Genomic DNA, 19,066 nt, shown 5'->3' with positions numbered 1-19,066 from the left:
GCATGTTCTGGCTATCTGAATAATGAAATGCGACTTGCTTTTTGCCCGTGCATTATGGATTATTGCCTTCAATCATTGAAATTATCAATTTGTCTTGTTTCACCAATTGGGAAGGTTTCACTATAATGGCAACAAATTATTTTCATATCTTATTGTTGATAGGTGAATATTAATGTCCAGTTAAGAAGTTGGTAATTGTATGCGAAGCTTATGGTAGAAATAACTAGCAATGGAAAGTCCAGTACCTTCAGTTGAAGTCCGATAGAAATACTGAAAAGGGGTGCATGTGTGTGTATTTTCCTGAAGATGGTGAGAGCTTTCAGGGCATTAGGGTGCTTTGAAATGCAATGTGGATAAGATGATCCCTTGTGAAACATTGTTCAAGTATAAATATAGCTCTTTGGGACAGATATCATGGGAGAAAGTGGCCTTAAAGTAATTATCTCATAGGTGGTGATTGTGAGTGTGAAGAGCAGGTGCAGGATCGTGGGTCGCAGACCCACGTCCCGAGTTGGTGGGCTCTTGCCTTAGTCGATCGGAGCTCCTAGGTGGGAAGCCCAACTCGGCATTAGACCTACCAAGTGATTTTCGAGTTATCTCTAGAACACCTACATATATTAATGACTCAATGTAGAGATCCTATATATCTCTGGAGTATGAAGTATGTTTTTTTGTGTGCAAAAATCTTTAATGGGTGACATACCAAAGAAGAAGAAAAATTCATACTCCATCCCAATGAAGTAGGTACTCTTTTAGATTGAGAACCATCAATTATGATATTATGGGAATAGGAACTCTTTTACTAAAAAATAAGAAAAATTGAACCTTAGGTGGATTAATATTTTCCAACTTTAACAACTAATATACTAAATCTTTAATACAATGGTGCCACTCAGGTATTAAACCCCGAACCAATCATAATAACTTTGGTATATTGAATCTTCAATAGTATGAGAGTGACTAAGATATTTTTAAAGTAAAGGGAAGTTCTCCTTCCCACACATGATTAACGTGGCAATGGAAATGAAAAAGCACACCTGAATTTGTAAAGAATTTTGGGATACATTACTCTAAAAATTAGCTTAAAGGGTGGGAGTGCTCAAGGCCTTATAAACTCCCACATTAGTTGCACATACAACTAATTTGAGACTATATATCTCAACATGTCTCCTCACACAAGAGTCCATTGGGTTTGAAGAGTGGAAGATGCAACAGGCCCAGCCTATGCTAAGAAAGTCCACAAGAAAAAGTGGGGGGCGGCGAGGCTCTGACACCATGTAAAGAACCTTCAGATACACCATCTCAAAAGCTAGTTCAAAGGGTGAGAGTGCCCAAGTCCTTATAAACTCCACATTAATTAATTGCACGTACAATGTGAGATTATATATCTGAACAGAATTCTTAATTAGGAAGCAAGGAAAGGAAATTGGAGCCATCCAACTTAGAAATCTGCCATATCAAGCGCAGTGCTGATTATTAATTCGTAAAAGATGACGGGTGGAAGTTGGGAACTTTGCATTGAATAATTAGGTTTTCGTTGTCGATTGAAATGCTTAATTTAACTAACTCCGTTTAAATCATGTTCGTTGAATAGTTGATGTAATGATGAGATTTTACAGTTTGATGTTAACAAGCGACAAGTCAACTTAATAATTGGATCCTCTGTTCCTGCAAGTGGTTTTGCTTTCTTCCTCGACGTATATTGAGATTGACAGGCATGACCAGAAAAAAAATAAACAGGGTTTCATAAACAGTTTAGAGAAGCCACTTGCGTAGAAGAAAAGAAAAGGGGCATGTGTTTTGATTCATATGAAGAATGAATGCCACTCATAGAAAAGGGTTTCCCTTCCTAGTTCCTAACCTTCTCCCTTCATGTGCTCAATGTGCTATTTATCTGTCGTTTTATTCTTTTTAAGAACAAGAATGCCAAGTAATTAACAACAGGTCTTCATGATCTCTTGAATTAGCTTTAACCCCACAGTTTTAAAGTTGGTTTCCCATTGAAAATGATTTTTTTTTTTTTTTTTTTTGTGGTTAATGTTATTATTTGCTAAAAGCGGGTGTGATATGATTTAAAGAGACAGGGAGAGGGAATCCTAAGTTTTGTTGCATTTTTTCGTTAATTGTCATTTCTTTTATTTTTTGCTTTTTATATATATATGGGGCTGTATAATTATCTTGTTACTAGGAAAAGAAGTGTGTCCCTGTAAACATAATTAAGAGGTGGGGTCCATCTATGCATTTTTTTTTTCCTTCTCTAATTAATTTTGTCTGTAGAAGACACAATTTTTCTCCTGTATAAAGACAATTATATAACCCTATATGTATCCTACAAATTATCTTCATATGAGAATGATTGTTTGTGATTATTACTTTCCTCGGAAGTGGTTAGGCACGTGGAGAAAAAGAAAAAGTTAATGTGATATGATCTGGTATTCAGTGTTTATTTGGTTGGTAGGGATATGATCTTCCATAGAAATGGTCCTGTGGGGCGTTCTTAATTTGCACCTTTTATATTTCAAATATTAATAAATCATTCTCATCCACATCTGCATGCATGGAAAGCAACTAAACACTTATGAAGTATCTCCATCTCTTTGCTTTTCGTCTACGTCCAAAGCTACTTCATAATCTTGTGAAGAAGATTGAAGAACCCCAATTTAGTCTCATGGCATAATGGAAGCAAGAAAGAAGCCACCAATTTTTATTCTCTTTTCTTTTGTATTAGCTAATGCTATTCGGAGAGGAGTACAGAGAAAAATCATACCACAATCAAAAAGGTTAGTGCCTTTGTGGGGTGTTCATAAACTTCACAAATTCTTTGAAATAGAATAAAAACCCATAAGGTAAGTACTAATTTGAAGTCACGTTATCAGTGAAATGTTTTAATTAGTTACAGCATCATCGACATATATCTTAACGAGAAGGATATATATTGCAGATTGGGACGAGAAGTAATTTACTAGTTACCTTAATGAGGAAGTAAGTGCTTTCGAATGTTAGCGCAAGACGCAGGTCAATATATAGTCATTTTTAGGGCTAAGACAAACGTTGTACTTTTAACAACCATTTTCATTATATGAGAAATAATGACTTCATTTCAATGTTTCTTCTGAGTACACTTCCTTTTTTAAATTATAACTGAGTAATAAAGATTCGTAATTTTTATACGTATATAACTTTTCTAATTTATAACATTTATTACGGAGTCTATAATTTTATTACTCAATGTATAATACTTGACATAAAATTTGTAATTTTAAAAATGGGTAAACATTTTTACATCCATTTTAGATAAAGTTATCTACAGCTACCATTTATAATTATATTCTCCCGGAAGAACATAATTATAACATTAAAGTTGTTTTTTTTTTTCTCTTCTCATTTACTTTTCAGAACTTGTTTGCTGATGTGGAGAGAGAGAAAAAAAAAGTAACTTTAATGTTATAACTATGTTCTCCCGGAAGAACATAGTTATAAATGGTAACGGTAGATAACCTTATCTAAAGTAGCTGTAAAAATATTTTTTTTCCTTTTAAAAAAGGTAGTAATGATACTTTTTGTTTTTGTTTCCCAAGGTATCTTCCAGCCAACAACCGAAGATTAATCCTTTCGAGGTGAGAGATCACATTAATTAGGTAAACCTCTTCCAACAAAGCCTTTTCCATACACACAGCCAGGGATCGAACCTCTATCAGCATGCTTAATCCAGCTATCTACCAACTGTGTTGGGCTTTGTTGGTATATACTTCTCTTTTAAAGGGAGCACAGAGTACCAAGTAAATGACGAGAAATAATGATTACAAACTAGTACAAGAAAATTCTATAATATTTAAATTGTTTAAAAAAATATGTGGAATATAGTTATTAGAGGAAGGTTATACTTACCATCAAATTTTAACCGTTGATTTCTATTAATATTTTAATGGTTATAATTTGTTAAATCACACTTATTAATTTTCAATAAATTATAACGGTTCGGTTTATGAAAATCAACAATTAAAATTTGGTAGTAAGATGTGATAATAAAAATGGTGGTATCCATTGTTGTTAAAATCTCGATTTATCACTACGATTTTACGTTGTTATGATTTTTTTTTCATCAAAACGATTTTACTAATATTCCAAACGCTTTTACGTTTTTATGATTTTTTTTACATTACGATTTTATGTTTTACGATTTTTTAATCCCCTTCTGATTTTACTTAAGATCTCGATTTTAACAACGTTGGTGTATCTATAACCTATCATCAGTTACTATATATGTAATGACTTAGTTTAGATTCAAGTTTATTAAAATATACGATGTAAATCACATGATTCTCACTATATTTTTGTCGATGTGGAGTCAAAAACAGTAGAACGTTCTAGCTTAAAAGCATCCATTTTTCTTGAAACTGTTGTACATGTTTAATTATACATTGAGTTATTAGCATGGCTGATGTTTGAAAGCGAGATTGATCACTGCTTGAAAGAATAACAAAGATTTTGATTCATACGCTGAAATTTACCACTTGAACTACCCGTTAATTGCTAGTTTTTATACAAATTAAGAACCGTTTGTGTTATCCAAAAAAAAGAAAAAAGAACCGTTTGTTTTTGTTTTTCAAAATAGAAATATTTTTACTTACAAACATGACTATATTTTTTATAGTAATTAGATAAAAATTAAAAAAACTGTTTAATATTTTTTTCTCAGAAGTTGAAAAAAGTTCTAAAAAAATTATCATAGGAATATTTTCTTAAAGCTTAAACTAACAGACTTAATTATAATTAACAAGTATCAGATAAATGGGTGCAGATCAGTTGGTAATTTGGTGCTGAGTTAGTGGGGTTGGATAAGTGTCCAATTCCCGCTGAATGCATTCTTGGGGAGGGGGCTGAACCTTTAGCCATCACTGTTCCCCTGCACTCCGGATTAGTCCCATAGCCGGCTCAAAGAGTCGAAGCTCGTGGGGATACCGGAGGGAGCCAACTCGTCTCAAAGAGATAATTAGGGTTGGGTAACTCCAAAAAAAAGTATCAGATAAAGTCTAAGGTTATTTTTTTTTTTGTTGGTAAACTTCAAACCTTCCAAGGATATTTTAAATTGAAGACAACATCTTAAATTGTATAAGTAAAAAAAAAAAAGACAAAATATTAAAAAATGAAAAATATATACAAAATTAATTCTGTTAATATATATATATATATATATATATATATATATATATATATATATATATATATGAAAAATAAAAAACGGTTAAAGAATAACATGTGTTATTTTTTGAAGAAAATATGTACAGTAAGAAACTAAATTACTTTAAGAAGTTACAATAATTTAATTGATAGTTAAGAGTGTTGTATAAATGGAAAATGAATAAGAAGTTGGAAGAGTCTCTTTAATTACTCGCAAAGAGTCATACCTCTTTGTAAGCAAATAGTCATTTTTTTCGTAATGTAAACAATAATGACCAAGTTTTCTTACTCTTTTCCAAAATTCTGCCAAAATTAATCCTCACACATTGTCTTTGTTAGCGTTTGTTGTGTCCGCCGATACTGTTTCTTCTGGTAGTACTATCATCAAAACAGAGGTAACTCATTATATTTTGAGAGATATTTGTCCTACAAAATTATTTTAAGAACACAATATTTAATATTAGACTCGGATTTGATTTTCTATAACTTTTATGCCTTTGCGGATTACATTTTAATTTTCTATGATTGCATGCAATTTTTTGATATCTTCGTAACTAGCGACACAGATTTTACGCTACAACTTTAACAAAGAGTGGGTTATGTAGAAAAATTGTTTGTCAAGTATTCAAAAAGATTTAAAAAACAAAAAAAGTCACAACTGTTGATTAAAAAATATCGCATTACCTAAAACTTTATCAAAAGGGAAAGCAACGAGAGCGTTAAAGAACCTTTTTTTTAATTTTGAATAAAATAAAATTTCCAAACTTAACCCGTTTTCGTCATTCCATTAAAGAAAACATATTAAAGTTTAAAGATAAATATAAAAATTATAGTATATTTTAAGTAGTAATTGTATCCAAAAAAAAAAAAGTAGTAATTGATCACCATTATAATAAAGCGAGTCACTTAAGGGCCCAGACAAAAATCGAAAATAATTCCTATATTATAACATAAATATTAATTTAAATATAATAGTGTAAGTAAGAATATATTTTTCTGAGATTATAAAAAAGAATATATTTTTCTGAACTTCAATTAATAGTAGCTCATCCACACTCCTAAAAATTTCAGCTCTATCCATCTGTTATCTCCTTTTTTTGTCTTTATCACTGAGTCATTTTAAAATAATGAGGATTAAAGATATTTAACCTTGATGCATATCAAAGTTGTGATTGAGATAATTTTCTCACGCGCGTAGATCTTACGCGCCAAATTTCTTTTCTCTGAGAAAAGCTCTCTGCCATGGGAGAAACTCGTCTTGCATCGACAGAAGAAGAGGATAACTTGAATCGTAGTATAAAGAAACCGAAAGGGCTGGGACTCCAGGATGCTGTGATGGATGACCACATGCATGGTGGAGATTCGTGCTCTCTGGAGGTTCTAAAGGAGGGAGAAGATGGATCGGCTGGTAATCTTTTAAGCCCAGGGTCGATGACTGATGTTGCTGATCCACCCTCTGGTGGATCCAGGGGTAAGATCAGTGGTCAGAGACGCAAGCTTGTTTCCTATAAGGACAAGTTGATCCGGCTGAATGGTGCTGATGAGATGTCTGACAGTGATGATGAGGGTTGGATGGAGATTCACAGAAGAGAGGAAGAGGAGGAGGACTTGATAGAGGAGGTGACTGATCCCGAGCTTGAGGATCCCCTCTGTCCTTCGCTCAAATTTACAAAAAGTCAACATAGAGCAGACTGTGAGCAATGGAGGAAGTCACTCATTATCAAGCTACTGGGGAAGCGAATTGGAGCTCGGTTTCTAATGGCCAGATTGGTAAGGCTATGGAATCTGGTGGGAATTTATGAGGTAATCGACATGGATAATGGCTATCTGGTGATTAGGTTCCAGGAGGATGGGGATTATAATCATGTGCTCCATGAGGGGCCATGGATAGTAGCTGATCACTACTTGACAGTGCAACGGTGGAGACCATTATTTATTCCTTATGATGATCACTTGAAGCGCATTGTTGTGTGGATCAGAGTCCCTGGGTTGCCTCTGGAATTTTACTCAAACCATTGGTTGTGGAAGATTGGTAGTTTTTTTGGAAGGCCTCTTAAGATAGATAGAAACTCGTTGAGAAGGAATGAGCTACGAGATGGGGTGAACACAGAAAGAGCTAGGTTTGCTCGAATCTGTGTGGAAGTGGACCTTAGGAAAAGCTTCCTGTCAAAGTTTAAGATAGGAGAAAGAGTTATGCAGATTGGATATGAGGGGCTTCATATGATCTGCTTTGCATGTGGCATGTATGGGCACAGGAAGAACTCATGTCCTAGTTCAGTTGGTCTGAAGCATACCCCTGCAGTTGGGGAAGCTGAGAAGGAGAACCATAAGGGGGTTGTGATGGAGAAAGTTGAGGTGCTGGTGAAGGAAGAAGAGGCATTTGGCAACTGGATGGTAGTCCAGAAACCAGGTAGGGGGAGGAAAATGAGAACTATTCCTGCTAAACAGGTTGTTCTAAAGGATTCTGGTCTTAAGCCTATTGAAGAACCTGGACCTTCCAGCACTGTGAACTCGGGTGTATGAGGATCAAGTAACTCAGACTCCCTTATGGTAGATGCTGCTCCTAAAGGGGATGCCAAACCTGTGGAAAAAAAAGTTGAGCCAGTAATTAATACTCAAGCTGGTGGTGATAATGGAAGGAGGCCAAAGGATGCTTCAATAATCTCTTCTAATGATGCTTTGGATAAGCATAAAAAAGGAAGTGGGAAGGGTAACGTGCCTAAAGCTACAGGGGCAGGAATTCCTGGGGTGCAGAAAAATAAAACTAACCCGAAAGGATTTGTGAATAAAGGTTTTGGCTCAGAGAACTTACCTCCTAGTTCAGTCATGGTGGAAACTCAGAAGATGGGGAGTAAGGGGAGAGGTCCTGATAGTAGTGTGCTGCAACCTGTGAATGAACTCCTTATGCAAGCCATTCAGGCTTTACAGCCTACTGGGAAGTGTAAAGGAGAAGGAATTGTGAGTGCTGGGAAGTCCAGCATGGGTGCTCTGAATGGGGTGGCTCCGGATAAGGGGATTATAGGCCTGAATGGGGCCAGAAAAGTCAATAAGGATTGATGGACCAAACCTTAGGGGTGAGGTACTTTTGTTTTTTTATTTTATATAGTTATCCTTATGAATATTTGCTCTTGGAATTGTAGAGGAGTTGGTAAGAAGGAATTTCGTTCATTGATTAGGGACTTGAAATTTAGATTTAGTTTTAAAGTTTTGGCTTTATTAGAAACTAAGATTTAGGGTAACAGAGGGGAAGCTATCATTAGGAAGTTGGGTTTTCCTAGTTTCTTTAAACAAGAGGTTGGGGGTTTTTCTGGGGGGATTTGGCTATTGTGGGATGATAGAGATGTGGAGGTAGAGATTCTACAGACTTATCATCAATATGTTCATACTAAGATTCTTTATTTGGAGGAAAAGAAGTTTGACTTTGTTACTTTTGTTTATGGAAGTCCTCGGAGGACTGAGAGGTGTTGTCTATGGGAGAGTTTGGAGGAGTTGGCTGAAGTGATCCATTCACCTTGGATTATTCTGGGTGACATCAACTCGGTTCTAAACCCATCTGAGAAGGTTGGAGGGAAGGAGGTGTGTTGGAAAAGCATTCAAGACCTGAAGGATTGTATGGAGGTATATGGCTTAGTGGACATTGGCTTCAAAGGGCCAAGGTTTACCTGGAAAAGGGGCAGGCTCCAAGAAAGACTTGACAGGGCCTTAGCTAATGAAGAATGGAATCTAGCTTGGCCTGATAGAGTGCTTGACCATCTTCCCTACTTCAGTTCTGATCACAGACCAATTGTACTTGGTGGCTGCCAGGATTCATATGGGAAAAAGAGTGTCAAGCAGTTTAAGTTTTTGGCAGGTTGGTTAACTAGTGCTGATTTTGGAAATATTGTGAAGAACTGTTGGAAGAAGGATGTTGTTTGGGGTACGGCTAGGGAGGAGTTTGTGGTGGAGGCTACCAAATGGCACCAAGATGTTTATAGAGAGGAAAAAAGGAAGAAACATCGGATTTATGCTAGAATTCATGGTCTGGACATTCAGTTGGAAGCTTGCTATGACAGAAATCTTGAAAGACTTCAGGAAGATTTATGGAAAGAATTGGAACAAATCCTGCTGAGAGAGGAACTTACCTGGTTTCAAAGATCAAGGGTGAAGTGGCTGAAATTTGGGGATAAAAATTCAAAAAAATTTCATTCCACTACTATAGCCAGGAGGAGATTTAATAAGGTGACTACCATTAAGGATGATTCTGGGGATTGGCTAACTGTGGAGAAGGAGATGGTGGATACTGCTGTGAGTTATTTTGAGAAGCTGTTTCGGGCAGAGGGGGAAGAATGTGAGGAGTTTCCAATTAAAAATGCTTTCCCCATGATGAAGGATCAGGAGAGTGATATGCTGGCTCGAATTCCTGATGATGGGGAGATAAGGAGGACTGTTTTCAAGATGGGAAGATTTAAGGCTCCAGGTCCAGATGGGTTGCATGCAATTTTCTTTCAAACCCAATGGCATATTATTGGCATATCTGTTTGTGAGTTGGTCAGAAGCATATTTTGTGAGCCGAAGAAAGTGAACCTTGTTAATAAAACTCTCATATGCTTGATTCCTAAGAAGGAGAACCCTGAATGCATGAGAGAATTCAGGCCCATCAGTCTATGTAATGTGTCATACAAAATTGTTACTAAGGTAATTACTGAGAGATTGAGAAGCTGGATGCCTAGTTGGGTTGCTCCTAATCAATGTGCTTTTGTGAAAGGCAAGCATAGTGCTGATAATATCCTAGTTGCTCAGGAGATCATACACTCTATGAAAAGGAAGAAAGGGAAGATGGGATGGATGATGATTAAAGTTGATTTGGACAAAGCCTATGATAGGCTAAGTTGGGATTTTATTCATGAAACTCTTGTTGAATTGGGATTGCCGAAGGATCTAGTCTCATTAATTGATAGCTGTGTCAATTCAAGTGAATTGAATGTTCTATGGAATGGTCAGCCTACTAGGTATTTCAAGCCTTCCTGTGGAATTAGACAAGGGGATCCCTTATCCCCTTATCTATTTGTCCTATGTGTAGAAAGGCTAAGCCACCTTATACAAGTTGCTACTGAGGTCAAGGCTTGGAAACTAATTGCCTTGAGCAAGAAGGGCCCCCCCATATCTCATCTATTTTTTGCTGATGACATCATCCTGTGTGCTGAAGCCTCTATTGATCAAGCTCATATTATTAATCAAGTCCTTAGAGTTTTTACTGGGTGTTCTGGGCAGAAAATCAGTAAAGAAAAAACAAGGGTTTTCTTCTCTGAAAATGTGGGTTACAAAAGGGCTAAAGATATTAGTGAATGCTTGGGCATTGGTTCTACTCAGAATCTGGGGAAATATTTGGGGGTGATGCTTAATCATTCTAAAGTTAATAGAGCTACATTTGGAAATGTCTTGGACAGGGTGAATAGAAGGTTGAGTGCTTGGAGTGCTAAATCCTTATCCTTAGCTGGGAGGCTAACTTTAGCTAAATCAGTGTTATTTGCCTTGCCTACTTATGTAATGCAGACTGCCTGGTTGCCTAAATCTGTTTGCAATGATATAGAGAAGCAGTCTCGCGGCTTTATATGGGGTTCTACTAGAGACAAGAGGGGAACACATCTTGTTAAATGGGAACAGATGTGTTCTGCTAAACAATTTGGAGGTGTTGGGCTGAGGGACTTAAGGAAATTTAATCAGGCTTTTAACATGAAGGTGGGGTACGAATTACTGGTTAACAAGGATGCTTTGTGGGCTAGAGTCTTGAGTAATATTTATAAGCTAGAGGATGGCCTCACCCCTCAGATCTCAAAATCTGGCAATACTAGCAATATATGGAGAGGCATTTGCTCATCATGGGGTAACGTGCTTGAAGTGACCAGGATCTTTCTTGGTAATGGAAGAAGTACTAGATTCTGGTATGATAATTGGGTTCCTGGCTTAGGAAAGCTCATAGACAGAATCATCTCCCCAGTGCTAGATGAAGACAGTGATTGGAAGGTGGCTTTTTGTGTTCAGCAAGATGGGGAGTGGGACTTTGGGAAGCTCATGAGATATTTGCCAGCTCATGTTTGTGATATTATAGCTAAGATGGAGAAGCCAAGAATGGATGGAGGAGATGATACAATTTTTTGGAGGCATTATAGTAATGGTCTGTTTTCTGTGAAATCAGCTTATCAAGCTATTGAGAATCAGATTCCTGGGATGCAAGCTCAAAACCAGTGGTGGAATTTAGCTTGGAATTGGAGGGGACCTGAAAGGATCAAACATTTTCTCTGGCTTCTATTGGGGAATAACTTACTCACTAATGATCAAAGATACCATAGGCACATGGGTGAGGAGTCTCATTGCTATAGATGCCATCATCCGTGTGAAGACTGTAACCATGTGGTGAGAGATTGCTATTGGGCCAAACAGGTGTGGAGTTTCCTTATGCATGAATCCAGGTATGACTCATTCTTTAATGTTAATTTTGTGGACTGGATAAAGGAGAACCTGCAGAAAGGCAAGGGCAAGAATCAAGACCGGATGTGGATTCTTACTTTTGGGGTCACATGATGGATGTTGTGGCAAGCAAGGAATAATTTTGTGTTTAAGAATGAAGTCTGCCAGCTTGAAGCCATCAGCTATAGGATAAGGATGTATGTTGAGCACATAATTCAGTCTGAGAATATGCTTGATGAGGTTGCTATCAATTTGAAACAGATGGAAGAGTTCAGAACCCAATGGATTCCTCCTGGACATGGCTGGATCAAAATAAACTCTGATGGTGCTTGTTCTTTAGATGGATGTCGTTGTAGCTGTGGAGGAGTTTTGAGGGATAGTGAGGGGAAGTGGCTACTGGGCTACATGAGGAAGGTTGATCATGGTAATGCTCTCAAGGCTGAACTTTGGGGAGCTCTAGTCGGTTTGCAGATAGCCTGGGAGCATGGATTCAAGCAGGTGCATTTGGAAGGGGATTCTGTTGAAATGTTGCAGCTGATCCAGGATCAAATTGCTGGTGTGCATCCTCTGTTTTCGCTGCTGTCCAGCATCAAGGATATGGTTGCTAAACCATGGAAGGTCATATTTTCTCATATCAAGAGGGAAGGGAATGAAGTTGCTAATTGGATGGCTACAATGATGGATCTGAAATCTTGGGATGTTGTTGTTTTTCCCAATATTCCCCCTGGTTGTAGGCGGTTAGTTGAGAAGGATTTGTTGGGTGCTAGTGCTTCTAACAGTCCTTAGGCTGTTTCTTTGTTTTTAATTTTCCCTAATATCCAAAAAAAAAAAATATTTAACCTTCTTTTTTCCCCTACAACTTATACGTGCAATGAATACCAATACCATGAATTATAGTACATTCTCTTCCTCTGACTAGAATTTGATCTAAAATAAAAACAGGCACGTGACTCAAAAACAAACAATGTGACCTTAATTCTGTGGGATTACTTTGATATTCTTCGTAAAAAGAAAGATTAAAATATTGTTTTTTACTATAAATTATAAAATTTCATATTATAATAAGTAAGATTTAAAATCTTAATTCATAATTTTTATTATTCAGTGTGTAATTTTTTTTTTTAAAATTATTATTCACTTTATATCTTTTATGAGTTTGCTTTTTCTGCGGTTACTGCAGATAAGTTATCTGCAGTAAGCCCAATACGACGTCGTTTTGAGATGGAAATCATGGTATTTTTGTAATTTTAATTTATTTCAAGGTTATAATAGTTTTATATTTATAATTTTTTAAGATTTCAATACCAAAACGACGTCTCTTTGAAAATAAATACAGATAACTTGTCTGGATTAACTGCAGAAAATATTTTTCCCATCTTTTATTAGCTAATTTGTTACATTTTACGTATAAGTTCAATAATTAAAAAGTACGATACTAGTTTGTTTTTTTGGGAAAAAGAGTATCAAATTAATTCTTATGGATTTGGTTGATGCAAAGCACCTAGCAGACCAAATTAACCCCATCTCCGCATATATCTTCTTTAATTCTTAGTATTCATTGTACTACTTACTAAAGTGAAAAATAAATAAATTGATTTTACACGTTTTGTTATGTTTTTTTATTATTAATGAGATCGACACGAGTTTTAGGGTTATGATAAAATTCTAAAAATAATTTTTCTTTTTTTTTATTTTGAGAAAATAAAATGGTTTGAAATACATTTAATAAAATCAATTTATTTTTTTATTTTAGCAAATCAATTATCCCAGAATATAAACTGGCAGAAATAAGAATTTTATTTTTTGTTTCCTAGCACCCTATTTATTAAATACAAACATTAAATACACATTATTTATTGAGTATATATATTATTTATTAAATACACTCTCTCTTTTGGGTATAGAAATAAATTGTGTTATCAAATATTTTTTTTTTCAAAGATCATGTCATAACAGAATCATTATCATACATACCCTCATATATTCCTACTATTAGTGAGAGAGAAAAAATACGTACTAAGAGAGTATTATAAGAATTTACTCCCGTTTCCCATTGTCTTTAACACAGCAGCCATGAGCATTTGGTACAAGTTCAAGTGGCAAAGTATAATGGTACTTGAACTCATGCAAATCTTACATGACATTAGAAAATCCATGATGTTAAATGCTTGAAAGAGTGACACCGTCAACACGGGTGGTCCCAAAACATATAAAGCAGTTTATGATCTTCACCACACAAGTCCCATTAACACAAAAGAACTAATGTCCTACTCCCTCACTTGAGCAATGTCTTTATTGCCCATAAAAGGCGGAACTTGTGTACAAATATTTGTGTCATTAACTCTCATATATGACTCATGACACACTCACCTCTAATCCTAATTCCAAGCCAAGCTAGGTCATAAAGCTATACATCATGAAAGGAAACAAACCTTATCTTGTTGTGATCCTCATACAAGCCATATACGCTGCCATGTTTCTTCTCTCAAAAGCTGCATTCGACCATGGCATGAACAATTTCATCTTCGTTTTCTACAGACAGGCCATAGCCACCGTTTTCCTTATCCCTTTCGCTTTCTTCTTCGAATGGTACGCACAACTAATTAACTTGTACACATCTTCGTGCATGTATATATATATATAACACATGTATTTTCTAAATTCAACTTCTATTACTGAAAGCTACCACTACCATTTTGGATGCAGGAAAACTGCACCGCATTTGTCATTCTTGACTTTTTGCAAGATCTTCTTCATTTCTTTCTTTGGGTATGTCCAAATATTCAAATGAATTAATATATATGTGATTAATTTCTTTGTTGCTGAAAACTAACCTGTTTTTTTTTTTTTATTAATGATGGCTTTTCTATAGCCGTTCGATCTATCTTCTTTTTTTTAAGAAAGAAATTAATAAAATTGTGTCGGTGATCCTAAATTTCAGGATTACTTCGAGCTTGGACATATATGGTATTGCTCTTATTTACACTTCTGCCACTTTGGCTGCTGCTACTACAAACTGTCTTCCCGTCATTACCTTCTTCTTGGCTCTCCTACTCAGGTTGAGAAGAACTCAATATGTATATTTGCTTTACATTTTTTTATTTATAGTTAGTTTGAACTTTAACAATTTAACAAAAGGATTCATACCATCTATTGTCAAACCTTAAAATCAAATATTATTCGTGTGATTAAGATTCCATTTTGCAGTGAGGATCGAACTTTATACTAAGAAACTCTAATATCATGTGAAGAATTAATTCAACCTAAAAATTTAAATTATTAGATAAGGTTACGTTAATGATTTTATATAATATTTTTTAAATGCAGTCTTCCAAGTATTTCAGAGTTTCTCTGTAAATAACACACTTGGAGCACCTAAAAGTTTCTCATAATCTCGTGTTTGGATAGTAAAGTATAAAATTTAACAGATGTAATTGTAATACGGATGAGATGGTATAAAGAGAACAATATTTAGAATCAAATCCACTAGAGAGGTGGTGTGTGTGTCTATATATATATATATATATATATATATATATATATATATATATATATATATATATATATATATATATATACGGGAAGGGTTATATTCACAAACTTTTTTATTTACAAACTCTTACAAATTATATTATCTTCTTCCAGAAGAACACTAGTCACACTATCTTTTTCCGGGAGAACATAGTGTAATTTGCAAAAATTTGTAAAAAAAGTTTGTAAACGGATCATTCCCCTATATATATATATATATATATATATATATATATATGAGGTATAAGATCATTTGACATCGGTGTCAAATTGGAAGTTTGACACCTCATCTGAATAAAAAAAGATCAACGACTCTGATTTGTAAGTATGTGATATCATTGATCTTTTTTTATCTAACGGCTCTCATATGAGGTGTCAATTTTTAAATTTGATACCGATATCAAAGGATCTAGCCTATATGTATATATATATATATATATAGTTTAAACACAAGCAACAATTATATATATAAGAAAGTATATTGACACAAAAAAATGGAAAAGAAAGAAAAGAAAAGATATTGGACTAGAGTTTCGTTTCAATTTTCAATCATCTCTCTTGAATTAATCAAGTGATTAAAATATACCCGATTATTGGGGTATGTGTGTGACAAGGATTTTTTAGTTTGAACCTACGAGTCACGAGTCTAAAATTTAAGTTCATGTTAATTTGTGACATGACAGCTGTGGGCTGTTCTGACAAGATCATAATGTTTACTATTTTGAGAATGAATACATATTTCTTCTCTCTGCTTAGCTATTGAAATGTCTTGGATATTGAGTAACTTTTAGATTCGACATGTTAGTAGAAGCCAAAATGGTTCATGCTTGTGTTATGTTGTTACATAGGTATAATATAAAACTTACTACTGAAGGTCCATAACTTATAAACTTAAGTTTTTGGATTGAAATTGTTTATTACATGCTATCGGAACTTTCGTAATCATGGGATCATTAGTTCAATCCTTAACCGTCCTCACTTTATAATGAAATTAAGTCAGTACAAGGTAAAATAAAAAATAGATTTATGTAATATCTATGCTTCAAGCCCAAAAAATTCTTGTGTGAGTGGATGTATAATAGAGATATAATATAAAAATCATTGAATTAAACTTTTATACTATAATAAACAACCAATTCAATTCAACAACTTAAGTTTTTAACTGATGAATTTTGAATAATTTTTATATTATATTTCTCTAACATCTAACGTATGTTCGAACAACATTAATATCATGAATGATTGTCCAAATATGTGCCTTGTTTTCACGTTATGGAAACGTGCGTTTACAATCATCATGCAACGCAAAACATATCATAAAGTTAGCGTATAAATGCGAGCAAATTGAATCAATTTGAACTTTCAAAAGGTGTTTCATCTTTCCCTAAATGTATTACTAACCCACACGAGAATTTGTTCTATTTCAGGATCGAAGTTTTGAAAATAAAGACAGCCCCTGGGATGGCTAAGTTGGTCGGTGTAGTGGCATGCTTGGCAGGAGCAGCAACTCTTGCTTTTTATAAAGGTCCTCATTTTGAACTTTTAAGCCATCATCACCTTTTGGGGTACCATAAAACCCAACAACACCAAGGTGGTGTTCCATCCGAGTCATGGGTAAAGGGTTGCTTCCTCATGCTCCTCTCCAACATCTTTTGGGGGCTGTGGCTTGTGCTACAAGTAAGAAAAATTTACTGCTTGTCATTAACATTATTTCATATGGTTAATTATTTAATATTCTCCTTATCATGTCATTTCTTCTTGTTAATTAACCAGGCTTTTGTCATAAAAGACTACCCGTCAAAGCTTCTTCTCACAACTCTTCAGTGTTCCTTAAGCTCAATTCAGTCTTTGGCCATTGCCTTGGCCGTTGAAAGAGACTTTGAGCAATGGAAGTTGGGTTGGAATGTCAGACTCCTCGCCGTAGTATATTGTGTAATCCTCTCAATATTCTTAATTAAATTGATGAACTTTTATCTCTATATAATTTTATTCTTTTTTCAAACAAGAAAAAATTCTATATACACATATTACTTAATGGTCAGGGCTATATATATAATTTGTAATCTCTGAACTCGTGACTGATGGTAACTAATTTATCTTGCTAGGGAATTATGGTGACTGGTGTGACCTATTACTTACAAACATGGGTTATAGAGAAAAAAGGACCTGTGTTTCTAGCCATGTCAACACCACTGGCTTTGATCATGACCATCTTCTCCTCCGCAATTCTCTTGGGCGAGATAATAAGTTTGGGAAGGTAATTTAATTAATCAGCTCTACTAAAAAAAATTGAAATTTCAATTTTATCTCTTATATTATTGCTATGGTTAGTTACTTATTAATTATTTGGTTGCTTTTGATGTTTAACCAGCCTTTTAGGTGGCATCTTTTTGGTTCTGGGACTGTACTTCGTGCTGTGGGGAAAGAGCAGAGAGCAACTGCCAAAAGCCTCGTTAGACTTGGAGCTACCATCGGGTTAGAGTGGACTCACAACTCTTAAGATATATGTGTTATATTTTTTTCCCAAGAATTAAATTGGCAAAAAATGTTTGGTGCTGAAGAAGGCATACATAGCTTGTTGTAATATAGTGCTAAAATTATGTGAATAATTAATTAATAAACACCATTTCAGCCTACGGAGTTATTCCAAAGTGTAAATTTAAATGCAAAATCTCCGACCAACACATCTTTGGGCCAAAGCAAAATAATCCTTGTAACTTATATAGACTTCAACCCATTATCAACAATTCATCACACTAATATATTCCAACATCACTTGTAAGTTGTATTATATAATTTTATTTTTTGCTATTTTGGATTAAATGTATTCATATTATAGATAGGAGCTCGATCGGGAGGCTTTCAATTTTCTATGTTTTGTATTGGTTCGTTACTCAAATATGGTTGTTTTACAAATAGTTGAAAATCTGTATAAAATTTTATTTATATTTATGATTGTCAGCGAATTTGGTGGTTCTTTAACAGTTATCATTTAACACAAAGAATAAATGTACACACGACTAGAGCTTCATAGCGCAGGGATCAGGAAATAGCCTGAAGGATGAATTAGATCGGGGGAAGCATATAGGATGATCAAGTATGTTTATTATTGCATAAACCTCCTTGTCTTTAATTATGAGCTCTTTTAGTGGGTATTGAGTCTCTCCTTAAAGAACAGCTATCTCTCGTAGATATGCCAGCGACCAGAGGCTCCTCATAATTCTCCTTCTTGTAGATTCTACTCATAAAAAGTTGGGAGAAATTCACTACGAGCATGTTATGAATAGAATATATAGGTTTTCTAGAAAACCTAGATATTTGAGCTTGTTAGAAGAACTTCTGTATAAATAGAAGAAAACATATAGGTTTTTTTTTTAAGAAAACCATATTGTCTGTTTGAACTTTTCTTGCACACGTAAGTCCAAAATAACTATTGCAAGAGCATAACTTTGACACAATAACACTAAATAATATAAAAAAAAAACCCAAAACCAATTCAAGTAGCGTTGAATGATCAAGAGTTATAGTCATCTTTCCCTTAATTATTGTATGGAACAGCACATCAGTTCTAGACAAATTAGCATAATGTCACACTCTTAGCTCAATTTGTCAACGGTAATTGTTAGGTTAAATCATGACATAAAATTGTCACTTAATGTTTCTATACTATAATATCTAATATTTCATATATTGAAAGTCCAATTCTCAAGCAAAGTCCAGCTTGATAGTTATTATATCGCATGTAACTAATTCAATCTGCTAATGTTTCTACTCATAAATAATCTTTAGTGCTAGAACGGGCGTGAAGATTTCACACACTCTTAGGTAAAGGAAATATATACCACTCTGTTATTTTTTAGTCCAAGTTTGGTAAATCATACTCGGAGACAGCCTCTTTAACTTTCTT

General features: G+C 34.8%; 1 protein-coding gene across 1 annotated transcript; it reads left to right on the top strand.

Moving 5' to 3' along the window:
• Positions 1-14,044: 14,044 nt before the first annotated feature.
• Positions 14,045-18,058, top strand: LOC133290923 (WAT1-related protein At5g64700). Its single transcript, XM_061489083.1, has 7 exons — positions 14,045-14,217; positions 14,335-14,397; positions 14,570-14,686; positions 16,587-16,836; positions 16,933-17,091; positions 17,265-17,416; positions 17,531-18,058. The coding sequence occupies exons 1-7, from the start codon at positions 14,045-14,047 to the stop codon at positions 17,637-17,639; spliced, it is 1,023 nt and encodes a 340-aa protein (XP_061345067.1). The 3' UTR covers positions 17,640-18,058.
• Positions 18,059-19,066: the final 1,008 nt, after the last annotated feature.

The sequence above is a fragment of the Gastrolobium bilobum genome, unplaced genomic scaffold (assembly GCF_033153095.1).
Source record: "Gastrolobium bilobum isolate Gb01-03AN ecotype WA unplaced genomic scaffold, APGP_CSIRO_Gbil_v1 utg4377, whole genome shotgun sequence".
Classification (NCBI taxonomy): domain Eukaryota; kingdom Viridiplantae; phylum Streptophyta; class Magnoliopsida; order Fabales; family Fabaceae; genus Gastrolobium; species Gastrolobium bilobum.
This window is presented reverse-complemented; position numbering and strand designations above follow the sequence as displayed.

Bases quoted from the DNA above. Each gene is read 5' to 3' on its own strand.
- LOC133290923 (XM_061489083.1), top strand. From the start codon at position 14,045: ATGAAAGGAAACAAACCTTATCTTGTTGTGATCCTCATACAAGCCATA. The intron at 14,218-14,334 runs GTACGCACAACT...TTTTGGATGCAG, and splicing joins TTCGCTTTCTTCTTCGAATG to GAAAACTGCACCGCATTTGT. The intron at 14,687-16,586 runs GTTGAGAAGAAC...GTTCTATTTCAG, and splicing joins TTCTTGGCTCTCCTACTCAG to GATCGAAGTTTTGAAAATAA.